We start from the raw sequence: 18,352 nt of genomic DNA on the forward strand, positions 1-18,352 counted from the left end.
ACATTTCACAAATGAACTGGGAACTGTGAGGTAATGCACATGTACAAAAAGCCTATTGCACTGTACTGCATGGTTAGTAAGGATTATAGTCAACTTGTGCAACATAGATGGACAAATAGGTGAACTGTTGAAGTGATCCTTGAAAAATCAGGTATCTTTGCAGTTGGTGAATGGAATGAGCCAAAATGGGGGATTTTGTGGATCTCTTAGTAGAAGTGGATTGGGTTGTAATTTTCATTTCTTTGGATCTCTTCCTTGAATAGTAGCCCATTGTGATAGCTGCCATGGCTCTTTCCCAAAGAATCATGGGAACTAAAGTTTGATGGGAAAGCTGATGATTTCTTTGTTGTTATCCCAGGTTTCTCTTTTCTCTGTTGCTCTATGGTTCTTTGGGGGAGTAATTACTCTTAAACTACTTCAGCGTAAATGTGAAAAAATAATTATTCTTACATAACCCTCCCCTCCCCAAATTATAGAATGATTTTCTTTGTGTATGATTTCAACATTCAATTCCATATTTTCTTGTGTTGGGACGGTGATAGTTTTGAATAGAGAAGTTGTTCTAACCATCCCTCTAGATTTTGCTCACACTGGCATTTCTTTTGCAAACCCACAGGATTATTTTTATATTCTATAGTGAGGAGCAATGAATTAATGTATTGAGCACAACAACCTTAATATAAACGCACTAGCTCTACTGTGTCTTGTTTTTTTGTAGACAGATCTCATTGTGTTACTTAAATGCCAGCTTTATGTGTCTGCTCAATGATAGTTGTCATCTTCGTATCACATGCTGAGCTTCTCTGCAGAGGCAGAATGCTTTTGCTTTTTGACATAACTGAAAGTAAATCAGCATGACGGACTGCAGGGGGAAAAAAGTGACAAAACCCAAACATACCGAGTACAGATTTCTTTACACAGTGCTCACAATGTATTCTCACTGAGGATATCTTGTGAGCTGTACGAAGAAATGCATTTTTCCTTTGAAGGTTTGAAATGAGCAAAATCTAAGCTCTGGGTTTTTAAAGCCCCCCTCCCCTCTCTCTCTAGGCAGAGAACAGGTAGGAAGAGGGGAAATCAATTCATTTGCTTTCCAGACTTACCTCAGCCCACTTTCATTCAAATACTAATAGGTCCACTCTAGATAATGGGATTATCAAGATCCACCCCCCATTTCAAGCAGGGAACAGACTCGGAAGGGTTAAATATTAGAGAGACTGCAGAAAGAAAAATTCTGAAGACTTCAGAAAGGGCTTCTCTGACCTGGGCAGTGGATGGGAAAAGGAGAGTTGATAAATCTCAGGGGAGCAAGGAGGAAGATCTCTTGGGTACTGTGTTCATCAGAGCAGATAGAACTCTTGAGTGAAGTCTGGAGGAGGCAGCCATTTAACCATGTCCTGTCCTGAGGAGCGGGATGAAAATTTAATATGTGAACTCTATAGAGATATCTAACTTCTTAAGCTAAGGATAATAGAGTTATCCTTAAGCTAAGGATAACTCTATAGAGATATCTAACTTCTTATAGGGCATGTATAGAGAGAAAGACAGAGAAATCGCATTTTACCCATTTCTTTTGAATTCTTTGCTCAATCTGGTGCTGTGCTAAAACTAGTGAAGATTTTCTTTTTTTAATAAATACTTTATGACTTTTGATGTTTGTTGTGGTTCTCTGTACCACACAGAGCTCCATCATTTTGAACACGCAATTTAAAAAAGTTTGCTGGGGAAGGCAGGTGGTGGTGGCTGGTTACCAGAGAGAGAGAAAAACCTCTTCAGATGTTGTAAGCACCTTAGAGGGCAGGGTTGAACAGGGCCTGCAGACCTGGTCCACCACAAGCTGTAATCCTGAATGCTGTTTGTTTGTGTGAGACGCGGATACTTTATTTTGCATCTGATACAACTGAAGCCATCATTATTTTTCATTGGGCACTAACTCTCCCTTTGGAAGAAAGGTTCTGGATAGATTCAGATATTTAGAAAACATTTGTATTACAGTTCTTCTTATACTGAACTTCATAAAGTGAACAGAAGTCTGCATTTTGAGTACTTAACCCTATAAAAATAGTATACATAAAATTAAACAAGTTAGGAGGAAGATTTGGTATCGCCTGTGTTTTCCTTTGAAACACAGGAGCCTTTTGACAGAGATGTGAAGATTGTTACCGAAATTGCTATGCCCATGCAGGTCCTTTAACTTGTAAAAATGTCCCTTTGCTAGCACAGAGAAAACACCTCTATTTGAGGATAAAATATAGTTAAAATCATACCCTTGTGTATAGTGAAATCAAAATTCAGACCAACACTTGAGGGGGGAGGGGGAAAAATAACCTTTTCAAGATAAAAAGAGGTCGTTTGCAAAATAATATGGCAATTCATAGAATGGAAAATAAAAAAAATAGTAAAATAATTGACACTTTCCCTAACAAGCTACCTGCCTATGAGGAAAAGGAAAGGTCCCCTGTGCAAGCACCAGTCATTTCCAACTCTAGGGTGACGTTGCTTTCACAACGTTTTCACGGCAGACTTTTTACGTGGTGGTTTGCCATTGCCTTCCCGAGTCATCTACACTTTCCCTCCAGCTGGGTACACATTTTACCGACCTTGGAAGGATAGAAGGCTGAGTCAACTTCGAGCCGGTTACCTGAAAACCCAGCTTCACCGGGGATCGAACTCAGGTTGTGAGCAGAGCTTAGGACTGCAGTACTGCAGCTTTAACACGCTGCGCCACATATACAAATAGAGGAAGACTAAAAGTGTGTGTGCGGGTGGGGAGGGCAAAAACATACAAAGCGCAAGAAAGCAAGTGGAAAACCAGACATGGGGGTTGAGGAGTAACAGCTTATATTCTTTTGCCAAGAATGTGGAAGGGAAGGGGTGCTGGCTGTGGGATGTGAGAGTAATAAAAATTCAACTTATAGAAGATGGACTGTCTGAAAAAAAAATGGCTTGCATTGTGGAAGGGAGTTTCCCCCCTTTTGCATGAAAAGTATTAAAAATATTCCCTTGTGAAGATTGGAAGTTAACTTATCTATGTAGACGTGGTGGACTGGGATAGATTTTTAATTGTTTTATATTTTAAAGGTTTATTTATTGTATCTTCTGTACTGTTTTTATTGGGTTATGTTATATGCTTTTAACCACCTCGAATGCCATTCAGGGGAGAGGGAGCAGGATATAAATTTGATAAATAGACATTTTTTCCTGTCCAGTCATTAAGATATTGGAGAAATTGCCAGAATTGACCCACTGCTTATTGTCTTAGAGGTCTGGGACATTCATTAAGACCAAATATTCAGGGAGAAGCTTCCTAGATCCTTTGGGAAAATGGTCCTCTGTTTGACTGCTTTCAAATGGGCTTTGCATGGCTGTTAGAGGAGCAGTCTTGAATTTCTTTATGCCCGTGCATGACTTACTGCCATTTAATATTAGTTCGATACAGACAACATCTTTCCTTTCTAAGCCCATGCTGAGGTGTACACATGAACAAGTGGAGATCAAAATGTAGGTCCCCATGGTGAGGTTTCTGGGGGCATCACTGCAAACAGATTCTTAAATGGTCTCTTCTCAGAAGAGTTCTGCTGTGTTAATTCTGAACTGTCAGTCTGGTCCAGGTTAGATAAAGCTCATTATGGTGATAAAACTACTGAACTGCATGCTTTAGACCAGAGGGACATTCCATGAAATAAACATTTCTTCCATATTGGGAAAGAAGGGAAATCTTGGAAGCTAAGTTGTTAGTGTGTCCTTTGCAACTGGATTTGTCCTCTCTCTTTTCTTTGGTGACTTGAACTCCTTTGTGTGGGCTGATTCTTGAATGTTCCTTATGGGAAAATGTACTTTTTCAGAAAGATGACTAAGTTCAAATAGCGTGTGTGTATTATAGAGCAACATTCTGTCATGTAATTCTGTCATTGTAATGGCATGTTCTTGGAAGAGTTCTGAATTACTGTTTTTAATAGATCAGTGCTAGGTTATTTGAAGGTGAGTTTGTTGAAAATCAAGGCATCCTGAATATATTTAGCTTAGCAATTCCTAAGTGCTGCAATTTTCTAGTCTTGAAATTCCTGTCTTCTGTCTATATCTTGGGGTTATCTTGTAGGTTATACAATACACATGCACACTCAGTACAAAATTGTCCATTTTTGCTCTCTAGTTTATATAATACATGTGGTGGGGAGGGGGGGAGGCACAATGTGCACCTAATGTTTTAGATGTAAAAGCACTGTGCATTTGAAGTTAAAACTGTATATGAAGAAGCCCTTTACCATAAAAGATTCTTTTAGGTAGTGTGCTCACAGCTAAACAATAATTGTGAATGTCTATTGCATTTTTAGGTCTGTGCAGGCACGCACAGTATCTGCTATGGACAAACATTAAATATATCACTTGGACTGCACAGCTCCCAAGCATGTTAATTTTTAAAGTTGGAGGCGGGAAGCTAATGGAAACAACAAATAAATGTTCATGATTAACATTTTTTTGATGCTTGAGGTAGACTTTTTCTTGCTTTCTGGGCCTGAGGTGCATTCAATCTATTTGATATGCTCCTTCACTAGCATTTTAGAACGTTATGCTTAATTTAGACAGCATAATTTTCTCTTTTTTGCTATGGGTTCCTTGGCTATTTGAAGCTACAAACCCTCAAGGACAGCCTATAAAATGATACCTTTTAAGCGAGGAGGAAAAAGTGTTATAAATGGTTCACTCGCAAGAACTTGGCTTTCGTATATGGGAAGCAAGAGCCTGACAACCGTTGGCATATAAATGTGACATGCAGGAATTTGAGGGCTTGGGTTGTCTGGAAGGCACATTACAGTCATTAAAAAGATAAGAGCCTCATTCTGCAGAGTGTTGAAAGGGCAACCATCACTGTTAGGAATACTTAGAAAGTGTTCTGTTCACATAGATTCAAAAATAGGTCTGGCTTTCTGATCTCTGTAGGTAAAATGTTCAGATTTTTTAGATGTTCAGTCTTGTGACTTAGAAATATTAGATCAGGCATTCAGACATCAGGAAATCATGCAGCTTTGTTTGTATTGCTGATTTAAAATTTTTATTTTAATTAGGTTTGTTTCCTTGTACTGTCTTTTGGTTGAGAGGATCATATTGATGTGTGATAGAGGCAGTGTTGCAAGCTAAGCCTCAGATGTCAAAATATATCTTGTATGTAAATTCTCAGCTGGCTCCCAAAGTAATGGGCCTGCCTTATTCTTGGCAAATGTGGGAAAATGCACAATTTATATTGTCTGCTTGTATCAGGCCCTTCCTACTTATCAGTCGATACTCTAATTTGGGACCATATTTTGCAGTTAATAGTTGGATTTTGAGGTTCTCAAAAGCAGGCTGTTGATGAATTCCAATGCATCCTGACTCCCACCTCTTGAAATCAAGTAATTCTCTATAAATTAGTAGGGAAGATTGGGTTGCAGGAGTGCAGAGCGATGAATACAACCTGCAGAATGATGTAATTAGTGAACGAACACTTCAGTTTTTGTGGCACTTTGGTATCTCACACTATACAGTGGTGATTCCCAAACAGTATAATGGTATAAACCTATTTTTGAGCAGGCAACAGTGTCCGTCTGGGGGGAGGCATACTTGATTATGCAATTACAAATATGCATTCCCTGGTTCTGCTATTTGATATGGTTTGATATAACCATCATTTGTCATCTTCAGTTTTTAGATTAATGGGAATGCACATAAGAAAAGCTTGTCGTGAAGAAGAGGCAGAAAATTTTCTGGTGTAAGCTGGAATCACAAAATAATGGTGTTAGTTTTCACAAATGGTTTTCCATATTGAAATACTGAAGCATGGTTGGGTATGTGCCTTGCCATTTATAACTTTGTTAAACTTCCCAAAACTTTGAAAGTAACAAATTTTGCCAACATCACACTGACATTTAAAATTGTAATGAGATGTACTTGTTCCGGATTAATTTTGATTACTGGCTATTGTGAAGGTGTGAATTACTGAGAAGTCATCTTATGTTTGTTTGTACATCAAGAACAGAAGTAAATGTACCAACTGAAATTTCTGAAACCCAAAGTGGGTTTGCAATGCTTCAGCAGTTCTTCTGTAATTCCGCTATAATGTTTAACAAGCACTGGGCACTGTGCTTTAAGCTGGTTTTGCATTAGAAGTATTGCTAGCTTCTATCTCCAGTACTCAGGCAGTACCGAGTAAAACTCTCGTGGTCCAAAAATAAATTCAGAACATACATTTGTGGAAAGAATTTAAAATACATAATGGTCATTTAAAATACCTCAAAATAAAACCAATGTACAATCCAAATGGCTAATGATCTGGAAAGGAGTAGCTAGTGTGCCTGAACAATATAGTGGAATTAATTCACCAAGCGTTATGTATTTTGATTAGGATGTGTAACTTACAGAAATTGTACATATGTATGTCACACTAAAATGGCTGTGTAAGTGCAGTGAGTTGGAGCCCATTTTTCTATGAATAAAGCAACTTCACAGATTAATAGGCATAAAGCCCATGTAAGTGAATGAAATTCTTACTGAAATATTGTGTTGCTCAATTTCTAATTAGTCTCTTGGAAGAATCACTGTTAGTATATTGGAAAATGCTATGGCTGTCAAATGCACTATGTGTTTAGTATAGACATTTGGACTCCACATTTAATTGATAGACTAAGAAAATTGAATGCATTGTAAATATTTGAGTGTTTTGTAACAGCTCCAGAGAAGATGTACTGAAGATTCTTCCTTGGAGTGAACAGAAGCACAGGGAAGAAGACTGGTGTGAAAGGCCTCCATGCAAGTAGGTACACATGACTTTGTGCATTCATCTTTACATAGCGTGAATTCATTGTGATGTTACCATTGATTAGTTCTGATAAAATATATGTGTTCTCTTTCAAAGGGCTTAAATATGTATGTGCCAGTTTCTGCTCATGTGTAATTTTTCTAATGGGAGGAGAAAGCATGGCATGAGTCCACTTTTGATATCCCTTCAATGCTTCCCTCATTATAAGTGGAAGATATCTAGATATGGAGGTGCTACTGGTGCAGTAGGGTCTGTCCTAGGAATTGGAATGTCTCCTTTTGTGAGTGAGGTTATAATCCCCCTAAAAGAGCAGGTTCATAGTTTGATGGTGCTGTTGTACCTGGGCCTCCTGTTGGGTAAGCAAGTGGCAACAGTGGTCAGGGGCCTTTCACCAAATTTGGCTGGGCAGAAAAGATCTTGCCACTGTGGAGCATGTCCTGCTAACAGCTAGATTAGATTACAGTAATGCTCTTTATCTGGGGCTGCCCTTCACAGCTGTCCAGAAGCTTCAGTTGGTACAGAATGCTAGCTGTTGTGAATCATAGGGACCATATTGCTCCAGCGTTGTTCCATGTGTACTGGCTTCCAAGTTCCTTCTGGTGCATTTCATGGTTCCAGTATTGACCTTATGTGGCTTAAGACCAGCATACCTTGAGAACTGCTTACTCTCTTATGAACATATCCAGCCACCTTGGTCATCTTCAGAGGTTTGAGGGTGCTTCAGAGCACCCGTCATCTGAGTCTAGATGGATGGCAGTGCCAACAAAAAAAAAAAAGCCTTATTGGTTGTGCTGCCAAAAATTTGGAACTTCTTCTCTAGGGAGATTCAGCTGTCTCTCTTGATCATCATCTCCTGCCAATGGGTGAAGACTTAATTGTTTTTGCTTGTTCCTAAATAACTCTTATTAGCCCTGCTCCCTGTTGGTGTGGTTACATGTGTTTGTGTTTTTTTTTTATTGTGTTAAATGTTTTATATATGCTTGTGTATTAAATTGTATTTTTCATGTTTGAAATGTTTTAATGTTTGCCATCTTTGGAAGCTAGGTTGAAAGTCTATATATAAACAGTTTAATTAAAAATAAGTAAGGAGTAAACTAGTCCTGTGTGTTTACAGAGCTGATTGTGGGTATGGGAAAAGGTATATGCTCTGAACAAGGTTGGGGTTTTTCTCCCCTTATAAACAACATCTCTTTGGGAGCTCTTGATTTTCTGCTTATATAGGTAGGCTTGTTTATTCACTTAAAGTGCCGCAATGAAATATGTATATATGTAAACACTTACCAATGCAGTGTTAAGATTAATTACCCAGAGATAGATGGAATGTCAGTAGGGATAATTAACTTCTAAAAATCTACACTCAGAGGTTTAAACAATTTGTGCTGGAAATAACTATAGTGAACTCTGTATTGTGCTCTTTGTACATTTTATTGTGTTTCATCAGAGCATTAAATTCAGTTCTCATTTAAAAGAAAGATGGGAAGAAGCTGGATACAATTATGTTCCAGTTTTGGGTTTACAAAATTTCTGATCAGAAAATTTTGAGTGAATCTATTTATTCATGTAAGATCTGAATCTTTCATTGATATGGAAGGGCTTCAATTCATTCCTTTTTGTTATAAACGTTTGACTTTGCTTGATGTCATTTAAAAATAACATGTTTCTTCACTTAGCAAGTTCTTGTCTGCATCTCCCAGGCTGACTTTTGAACCAGTTCTTCAAGATGAGAGTGAATTTTTATACGAATCTCAGCCTGAACTGATGAAATACAAGTCTGCCGAGCTTTCCATAAACCTGGTCACTGATTGGTATTCGGAAAGAGCAGAGGAGATAGAAGACTATTCTATGCAGGTAATATAAAACTCCAGAAATGTTCTTATTGCTATGGGTTCAAATGCCACACGTTTTTAATATGTGGATGCACACCAGTGCACCTGATACAGCTTCTTTTTAAAAATGTAATATACCTTTAGTGTATATTATCTAAAGTACTGTACATTTAACACATAACATGGTATACATTTGATATATAATCACTACTGTATTGTGTGCTGATAGATTTGATCGATACCCTTGCTCCAAGGGGCATGATGTTTCACACCAGCTATAGGTAGGCTCAGTTTGTATGAAACACCAGAATATTGACTTGAAGTGTACAAAGTACATTATCAACTACTTTGTTTTGAACCTTTCTTTTTGATATGTGTATCACAGTACATCCATTTATTTATTGAAATATTCCCCACCTTTTTCTCATGTTTCAAGGCAGCTTACAATAACAGTTAAAAACATTTCCAGCAGCTCCTGAAGAATCTCCCAGGAGGGTGCCCCTCTTTTCTTTTCAGGAAACCCATTCCACAAAGCTAGGGCCATGATGGGAAAGGCTCAGACTCTGGTTGATGCCAGATGGGGTTATCCTAAATACTGGGATAACCAACAGATGGCTGCCTGATGACGGTAAGTGTTGCACAGGTTCATATGGAAAGAGAAGGTCCTTCAGATATGTGGATCTCCGGTTATGAAGGGCTTTAAAGGTCATCACCAGCACCCTGAATTGAATTTGGAAACAGACTGGCAGCCAGTTTTCGTTTGTTGGCTGTCTTCAAGGCAGCCCATTGTAGAGTGCATAGCACCATTGTCTTCAAAGTAGCCCATTGTAGAGTGCATAGCAGTAATCCAGCAGTGAAATCATAGAAGCTTGCATCAGCGTGACCAGATTGGGTCTAGGTACTTAGGCTTTCATTTTGCCTCTTCCAAAAATGGAAATTGCATTATTTTAGTTTTTGAGTTTACTAAAGTACACTTGGCTGCAATTATGAAATTCTTTTTACCATTCTGAAGGAAATTCGTACCTTTTACTTTGGAATTCTGTAAAGCAAAAAATAGATGTTTTTGCTTTATGGTGCTCCAATTTGGTTTCTTGATCTTTCCTCTAAAGTTGAATCTGTACGGTAACAATGTCTTCATGTAATTTTTCAAGTGCCTAATTGTATTTCAAATTTCAATTTATATTTAGAGGCTGGTCTTGGTTTCATTTCCTTATTAGTGTGGAAAGCCATAGCAAAATTCAGATTTTGTTTGCTTGGGCAACATTTTCTTCCTGATCTTTTAGAATGGACTAAGCTTGACTGTTTTGTGTCTTCTTGGACAAGACAGTAGATGAAAGAGTCTCAAGCTTGTGGTTCCCTACCCAAGTTTTCCATCAGACCTCCCTTTAGTTCTTAATAGGATACATACCAGCTTTGAACAAAGAGACCATCTCGAGTCATGTATGATTCCAAAAAGAAAATGTGTACCCTCTTTTTGAGGATGGAGTACCCCACCTATTCAATTGCTGCCAGATTATTTGACATTCTTAAGTATTCCAACCTTTTGAAGACTTTTCTTCTTGGCCAGACATAATTCCTTACCCCTTAATGAATTATTTGGCAGGTTCTCAGATAGTCCAGTTGAATAGAAAGTATGCCTGTGTGGAAATGCAAAGACAGAAATGCTCATTTTTAAAAATTCAGTTGCGATTCATATTCTCCTATAAGATCTTTTATTTCTCCATTGAGTTCATACTTACCAGTTTGGCTGGGATATCCATTTATTAGATTTGTTATCTGGCAAAGATAAGGCTGTTACTCCGGGCTGGCCCTGCCACTAGGCAAAGGTGCCTCCATGTGACTCAGTGACATTATCAGTGCAGAAGGGGGCACCAGACGTTAGCCTTGCCTAGGGTGCCAGACAGTCTAGGGCCAGCCCTGTATAGCTTGTTACTTACTGCCTGCCTTGAAGATTCGTCCAAAGGTATAACTAAGTCACACCTCTTTTGCACTGGAACTGATGACATGAGATTTGGTGAATCAGATGTAGCTGATAGAAGGTGCTCCTTGCTCCCATGCCAACCTGCCTTTTAAAAAGGAAGCACTCTTAAGCTCTTAGCTAGCTTTGAAAAAATCCAATGTCACTCCATCTAGCAACTAGATGCAGTCTTCTAGAATATTAGACTTCCCAAGCAGCATTACCTTTGCCTTGTCTGAATTCAGCTTCAGTTTGTTTCGCCATGGCCACTTGACCCCAGTCTCAAAGCACCAATTCAGAACTAAGATGGGCCAATCTGGGAACTTAGATAATGAAATATAGGATTGGATATTGTCTGCATATTGGTGACATCCAACCCCGAAAGCTCCAAACAGTTCTGGGGAAATTATGCTGGCAGTTGAATTTGTTTTTCCTAAATTTTGAGCATGGTAATTTCATTTATAGATCATGAGAGAGAATTTTGCCAGCAGCATCAGAATTGAAAGGCTTTTGTTCTTCATTCAGAAAACTTAAAGACTGGTTTACCTCTTGCATAAACTTTATAACTTGGAAAATTAGTTCCAGACTTCATGGAAGAAGTTGTATTGAAAATCTTTTTGGAGTTGTTCTGAAGAAGATTCCTCACAGAATGATTTGGAACTTAGGTGCTCATCTCACTTGTCACATTCTACAAGCTGGAATTATATCAGATTACTTTAAGGTGGACGCCATTGTTTGATTTTCAGGCTTGGTACAAGCAGGAATGTATTGAAGTTACAAGTTAATTTTTGTTTCATAAAATTTTTGTAAAAGTGGCAGCTTGGTGATTATTTGAATGTGTAACAGCATTTGAACCTAGTAAATGTACAATATTTTGTATACAGTTTAGCAGCCATTTATCATGGTGGTTATCTTCTCTGCATTCTTATGCACTGTGATCCTGCTGTATATTTAGTTCCATTTAGAGATCACGCCTAATAGCAGTTGATAGACCTACACTGCATAGTTTAAGAGAGTTACACTCTTCTATGTTTATTGCATTTAATGGATCTAGAGGAGTGTAATCCTGCTGAGCATGATAATATAAACCTCTTTTAAAGCCAGTTAGTCTAGTAGGCATCCATCACCCAGACAACACAATCACTGGCACTAACAGCATTAACTATACCATCTCAGGCTCATTCGCTTGTTCATCTTCCAATATTATATATGCCATTAAATGCCTACAGTTCTTTTTATAGGGCAAACAGAACAAACCTTATGCCAAAGGATAAATGGACACAAATCTGACATCAGGAATTAGAAAACTAAGAAACCTGTAGGAGAACACTTTAACCTTCCAGAACATTCAACGGGTGACCTCAAAGTAGCTGTTTTACTACAAAGGAACGTCAAGAACAAAATGGAGAGATAAATTGCTGAATTACAAGTTATTATGAAAATTGGAACAAACACCTCCCCAAGATGTTGGTTTTTTTAAAAAAAATCTCATTACATATGCTAAACCCATTCTCACCAAGTATAGCTATATATCCACAGTATTCCAATGTATCTCTCTTTTAGAATAGTGTTATCAGAATAATGTTTTTTGTATTGACATACTTAAATAAGGGATATCGGCTGTTTATCTCATTACACATACTAAATCCATCTTCCACTGTATTTTGATTTATTCTTTTTTTTAATGGCAAACTAGAATATGCTTATAATGTATGTTACATGTTAAAAAGTAAATTAAATGGACAGGAACACCTCTAGGAAAGAGATGTTCTTAGTTTAACCCAGACTTGCAAGCAATAGAGCAATTAACAGCATTTATTGCCTTATGACACTCTCACCATCATTCTCGCATTCTGACATGTTACTGTTTTATTGGTTTCCCATGCAAATACTATCCAGCCCAAATGTTCTTTCAGTTTGTTAATTTCATTTTCAGTTTTTTCTTTCAATTTGCTTATTTCATTATCTTGCTATTGGATTCTAACTTTGTACTACTCTGCATGCTTAACCACTGCCCGCCAGCTATATGTAGCACTGCTCACTGTAACCCAAATCATTGTCTGACAAAGTGTGCATGCACACAAAAGCTTACATTCTGAATAAAACTTTGTTAGTCTTAAGGGTGCTACTGGACTCCAACTTTGTTCTGTTGCTTCAGAACAACATGGCTGCCCACCTGGATCCATCACTAGTAAAGTTAACTATGTGTTGAGTGGAAATAAATTTGTGGAGGAGGACTCTCCATGCTTTTTTGTTATGGTGGCTAATTGATAGATTTCTGACATTTGCCCAGGAAGACTACTATACATTTGGATATTAGGTAGCAATTAACAGGGAACAGATGTTGTCTACATGCCAGTTTTGTGAACTTCGCAGAGGCATCTGGTTGGTCCTAGTTAGATACAGGATGTTGCACCAGACAGAACCTTTTTCTTAATCCATCAGGGCTTATTATGCCCTGTATGCCAGTGGTAATTAGTTCATAGTTGGGGAAAGTAACATGTGAGAATGAGTAGAAGTGTTTGGAGAAAGGTAAGATCAGAACCCTGCATCATCATATAACTAATGACATAAAACATTTTAATTAGATTGGCATTTGGAGTAGCACATTATTAGCCATGCAGAACGATTGTGTTCAACTTAGTTTATTTTTTTCCTATTGTCTCAGGGTGTGGTCCGCACTGAAATCAATTTAAAAATTTTCTGGGTACACAAAATATCCCTACACTGATTGCACAGATTCTGGGTTGTGAATTCAATTTGTGCTTTTTTTATTATAGGGAAAAGATTCTCCTTTGCGCTTGCAGCTGACTAAAAAATTTTCCATACAGTTCTGGAAAAAATGTCAGTGAAGCTATATTTGTATTTGTCGAAGTTCACTTAAATGTATAGCTGGGTTCCTGTTCCTTTACAGTGCGTTCCTCTTTAACTCGTCAGACATTTAATTAATGTCTGGAAGTTATTTTCAGTTCAGTAGGCATTTGCATAGGTGATGATTCATGGGTGGAAGCTGTGAAATAACAAAAGGTTTGCATTAGCACCTTTTTCTCAAGCCTTGGAGCCAGCTCCAGTGGGAATGCTTCTCTCCTCCAGCTTTAACCTCCATTATTGCTTGAATTGGGTATGTGTGGGAGGGGGAGGTAAGAAGCAACCAGAACTAAAAATCTGCCCCCCCCCCCCCCAGTAAAGAACCTATGTATTCTATATCATCTGTATAACTGGGAATACAGTTTTGGTAGAAACTATAATTAAAATATAATAATTTGTCATGTTGCCATTTAGAAAGATCCCTGCCTGAGACATGCTTGGAGATATTACTTAGCAGAGAAAAGAATACTGAACAAGAAGGATCAATGGTCTGTTTCTGTAATAAGGAAACTTCAGTAGTTTGAGTAACTTTTAACTGTTATTACGAAATCTTGATCTTATGTTTTATTTTTGAGAATAGTAAATGCATTTCCTATTGTCAATTTTATTGCACATTTACATGGAGAACGAACTAACAGTATCATCTTAAGCTGAGATATACCCTACTAAGTAATTGGGCTTCGAAGGATATAACTGCTTAATTGCACTGTTATTCTCTGAGCCCAACTAGATGTTACAGGCAGGGCTGGCTCTTCCACTAGGCAAACTAGGGCGCCAGCCCTGGAGGGGTGTCAAATTAGGCATCTCACCTTTTTGCCATGACTTCTCCTGGCCTCCTTCCCCTACCTCCCTGCCCCAAATCGTTGCTGCCTTCTTCCCTTTTTGCCATGACTTCTCCTGGCCTCCTTCCCCTGCCTCCCTGCCCTGAAAGGGCAGCAGGGAGAGTGGGGGGGGGGCAACAGGCGGCAAGGCTGCCTGAGGCACTGCGGGCCCTAGGGTCGGCCCTGGTTACAGGTCCTGACCTGGATATCCCGAGACTAACTGGTCTTGTCAGATCTCAGAAGCTAAGCAGAGGCAGCCCATGCTAGGTTTTTTTTGGGGGGGGGGCGGTATTTTTGTATTTTTATGTGTGCGTGTCTGTACCTGGAAGTCATGGTGATTTCTGGTGACTGACCCATACTCAGGGGTCTGCAGATTATTCAGAGAGGTAGCTGGAAAAAAGCCTGCCCCTGTGCTTCCGACTTGGTATTTCAAGGAGGTCTCCCATCCAAGTACTTGCCAGAGTCAGTGTTTTTATTGTATTTTATTGTTTTATCATATGTTGTACTCCACCCTGAGCCCTACAGAGAATGGGCAGAATAGAAATATACTAAAATAAATAATAAATAAATAAATGTTGCTTAGTTTCTAAGATCAGACTTGCCTGGGCTATCCAGGTCAGGGCAGCCCTTGCTAGCATTTGAAACTAAGGGATACCAGGGTCATGATGCAGTGGCAGGTAAGCCATGGCAAGATCTTACTTGTAACCACACTTTGGGGCCCAGAACTGGGGGGGGGGGGAGCACAGCTGCTTTGGGCCAGCCTCATGGTTGGTTGGTCAGAGGGAGGAAGTAGTTCCCACTGGTCGCCTAGGAGGGGCAAAGCTGGAAGTGTGGAGTTGCTGGTCATCACCGAGGGATGATGCAGCTGCCAAGGGAAAATGCTCCAGTCTTTAAAGCTTTGTCTCCTCCCATCTTCCCTGCTTGTCAGTTGTTACAATTTTCTTTGTGCTTATACTGTTTATTATTCGCCACACCATATTTGGGAAGTTTGGAGTTATTTATTGCCTTATGCCAAGTCATGAGTACACATGCAGCAAGACCAGATTTGGATCAGAATTACTGAAACTCCAGCATTCTTCCCTCTGCTGCTTTTGTCTGGTGAAACAGTATGGGGCCTGCAGGGAGGAGAATTATGTATTCCATTGGGAGCCAGCATGTGCACTAAAAATTCTTGCATGTGCTAGCTTCCCACAGAGAAAGTAATGCTCCCCCCATGGCCCCTTAAGCTGTTTCAACTGCCAAAAACAGCACTGGAGAGAAGGCAGGAATTCCTCCTTCTCCCATACAGCAATCCTGATCGAAATATGGCCTTGCTTGCATATGTATTCACAAATTGGCACCAAGAACTAGCAGCTCACACAGTTTGTAATCGTACTCTTTATGTTGATTTAGTATGATGAAGGCTGCTAATTTCATAATCTACTCTGTAGTGCAGATTTTATGTAACCATTTAGTAATAGAGGGAGGAGAAGGGCTTCTGATTTCTGTGAGAGCAGGTTAAAGGTTAATCCCTTTTCCTTCCTTGTATGGCCCAGAGGTAAATTGCCACTGCAGGAGCCTGCAATTTCACTTTTATAGACAGAACTACTAAAGTGGAAAGGCCTTTTGCTGCCAACATTATATAAAATCTTCACATGGAATTTGTTGCTGTACAGACCAGTAACTGTATAAATGTGTTCCAGCTCACAGCAAAGATCACAGGCCTAATTACTCACTGTGTTAACAAAGTCTACTATCTCCCCCCCCCCACCCAATAATCTCATATATGTGATTTCATGAGTTTTGAGAGAAAATTTTCTAGTTTTATTCTCCAAATATAATAGGCCCCCTTGAACTCCCCAGCCAGGCCCCTGTAAACTCATTAATCTCCCCCTTATCCCCTGTTCTGGGCACATCTGATCTTGGAGTAAATGTTAGGTGCTCTCTCTAAATAGGACTAAGTATCTCTGCAGGAGCTGGCAAGATGCAACATTATTGTGAAATAGTTAAAATGAAACAATATTGGTAGTTGATAGTCCATTTGATAAAAAGGCATTTCCAAATACCATTCCTTCTGTAAATAAGAATTCATATACTCTTTGTGTAAATAAGAGTTCATATGGTGATTTTAAATGCACATATTTGGCTCTTATCTTTGCTGACATGTTGCTTGGACATCTTCTGATTATCTGTTGCATTTGCTAATGAAATTGTGGCTTTGTTTATTATTTATTTAAAATATTTATTAGCTACCTTGAGGTAGCTTACAGTAATCAATACAATAAAGTATTTTAAAATGCATTTTAAAAACTAATTAAAATCAAAGCTGGTTAGAAAGTTCAAGGCGCTTAATGGTTTGAGCACTTAAAGCTGATGCTTACTCATCTGAAAGATTTTCCTTGCCCTACTTTTAAGAATGCACTTCCCCCAACACCTTTAAGTGAACATCTAGCTCAAGCTACCTTCTTTTGTTTTTAACAGGTGGATTGTGCTCTGTCTCTGGTTCGTCTTGGTATGGAGAGAAATATACCTGGCCTGCATTCTCTGTGTGACAGCTTGGTTACACTGGAGACACTAGTTTATGAGACTGGATGTGACGTAACGCTGACCTTGAAAGATCTGCAACAAATGGAGGACATTGAGAAGCTAAGACTGTTAATGATGAACGTATGTATTGTTTTATGGCGGCATGAATTGTAAACATTCTGCAATGCAATTGTGAGCAGAGCAGACTAAAATCTGATAATCATCCTGGTTTTGTCTGAGTTTGGCTTAACAGCCTCCATCTACTCCAAAATGGCCCCAGGAACTATTCTAGGTGAATGCCACAATCCAGCACAGAGTTAAGGGCCCTCTTAAACTCATTAATTTCATTAAACTTAAGCATGCCTAACTCTGTATTGGATTGTGGTCCAAAGCTGAATAAGCTAAATATTGCAAAAGCTGAATGTCACCATTATATATTCTGCAAACTGTCTCTTTTAGTGATCTGATGGGGCAGGGAATTATGGACGTTGAGAGGAAAACTCCCAAGCAGAAAAATTGCTCCATGTCCCCTGTTACCCTGGTGTTCTAGTCATCATACACGTGGTATGGTTGGAAGGCACATAGTACAGCAGCTTTACTGAATTAAAATAGTTGAGCCTAGTCCGTAACTGGAGAAGAAAGCTTCTTGGAATTCTGCATACCCTGCTTCAATTCCACAACAGCAGAAACTAAAAAATATCTGCACATGCTGATATTGCTTTTACTATTGTGAAAGGTTTTACTGTTCACTACTATTATGAAAGCAGCCCCTTGGTGCAGAGTGGTAAAGCTGCAGTACTGCAGTCCGAGCTCTCTGCTGATGACCTGAGTTTGATCCTGGAGGAAGCTGGGTTCAGGTAGCCAGCTCAAGGTTGACTTAGCCTTCCATCCTTCTGAGGTTGGTAAAATGAGTACCCAGCTTGCTGGGGGGAAAGTGTAGATGACTGAGGAAGACGGCAAACCACCTTGTAAAAAGTCTGCCGTGAAAATGTCGTGATGCGACGTCACCCCAGAATTGGAAACGACTGGTGCTTGCACAGGGGACTACCTTTACCTTTACTATTGTGAAAGGTTTTACTGTTCACTGCCATTGTAAAAGATTTTACTGTTATTATTGTTACTAACAACATCTGCATACCTAGATGTTTCTCCAGGTTTGTAGAACTGTAAACTTTAGCAGAGGCTGCCCCATTTTGTGGATTTTTTGAGCCACCTGGGAACCAGTTCTTGACTACTAAATACCAGAACTTTTCATATAGCCCAATAATACTTTACAGTTTTTATACAGTGTGACTATATACTCTTAATTTGTTAACCTCTGATTTTAAAACCATCTGAACTCTTTCCAGTCTTCAGAGGAAAGGTACGTGAAAAACGCTTACCAGTGGATGGTTCCATTCCTACATCGCTGTGAAAATCAGTCTCCTGGGCTCGCTAAAAAGCTTTTAAAAGAATATTTAGTAACTCTGGCAAAGGAAGATCTAAAATATCCCCTGAAAATCTTTGAACATTCAAAGCCAGCTGTAAGTTAATCTTTTTAGTTATGAATGTTTGCTCCTCATAACTTGTTTTTTCTTTCACA

At 39.0% G+C, this 18,352-nt stretch overlaps 1 protein-coding gene across 2 annotated transcripts in view; it reads left to right on the forward strand.

Annotated features, from left to right (window-relative positions):
* Positions 1 to 18,352, forward strand: part of NBAS (NBAS subunit of NRZ tethering complex) — a 230,899-nt gene that overhangs the window by 61,701 nt on the left and 150,846 nt on the right. Inside the window, exons 22-25 of one of the 2 annotated variants that reach the window (XM_060233719.1) lie at positions 6,704 to 6,787; positions 8,464 to 8,641; positions 16,726 to 16,911; positions 18,120 to 18,293. In XM_060233719.1, the coding sequence (XP_060089702.1) occupies positions 6,704 to 6,787; positions 8,464 to 8,641; positions 16,726 to 16,911; positions 18,120 to 18,293 (622 nt within the window). The remainder of the gene's footprint in view (positions 1 to 6,703; positions 6,788 to 8,463; positions 8,642 to 16,725; positions 16,912 to 18,119; positions 18,294 to 18,352) is intronic. The other variant, XM_060233728.1, reaches the window with a different exon arrangement.

Source organism: Heteronotia binoei, chromosome 1, assembly GCF_032191835.1.
Source record: "Heteronotia binoei isolate CCM8104 ecotype False Entrance Well chromosome 1, APGP_CSIRO_Hbin_v1, whole genome shotgun sequence".
Lineage (NCBI taxonomy): Eukaryota > Metazoa > Chordata > Lepidosauria > Squamata > Gekkonidae > Heteronotia > Heteronotia binoei.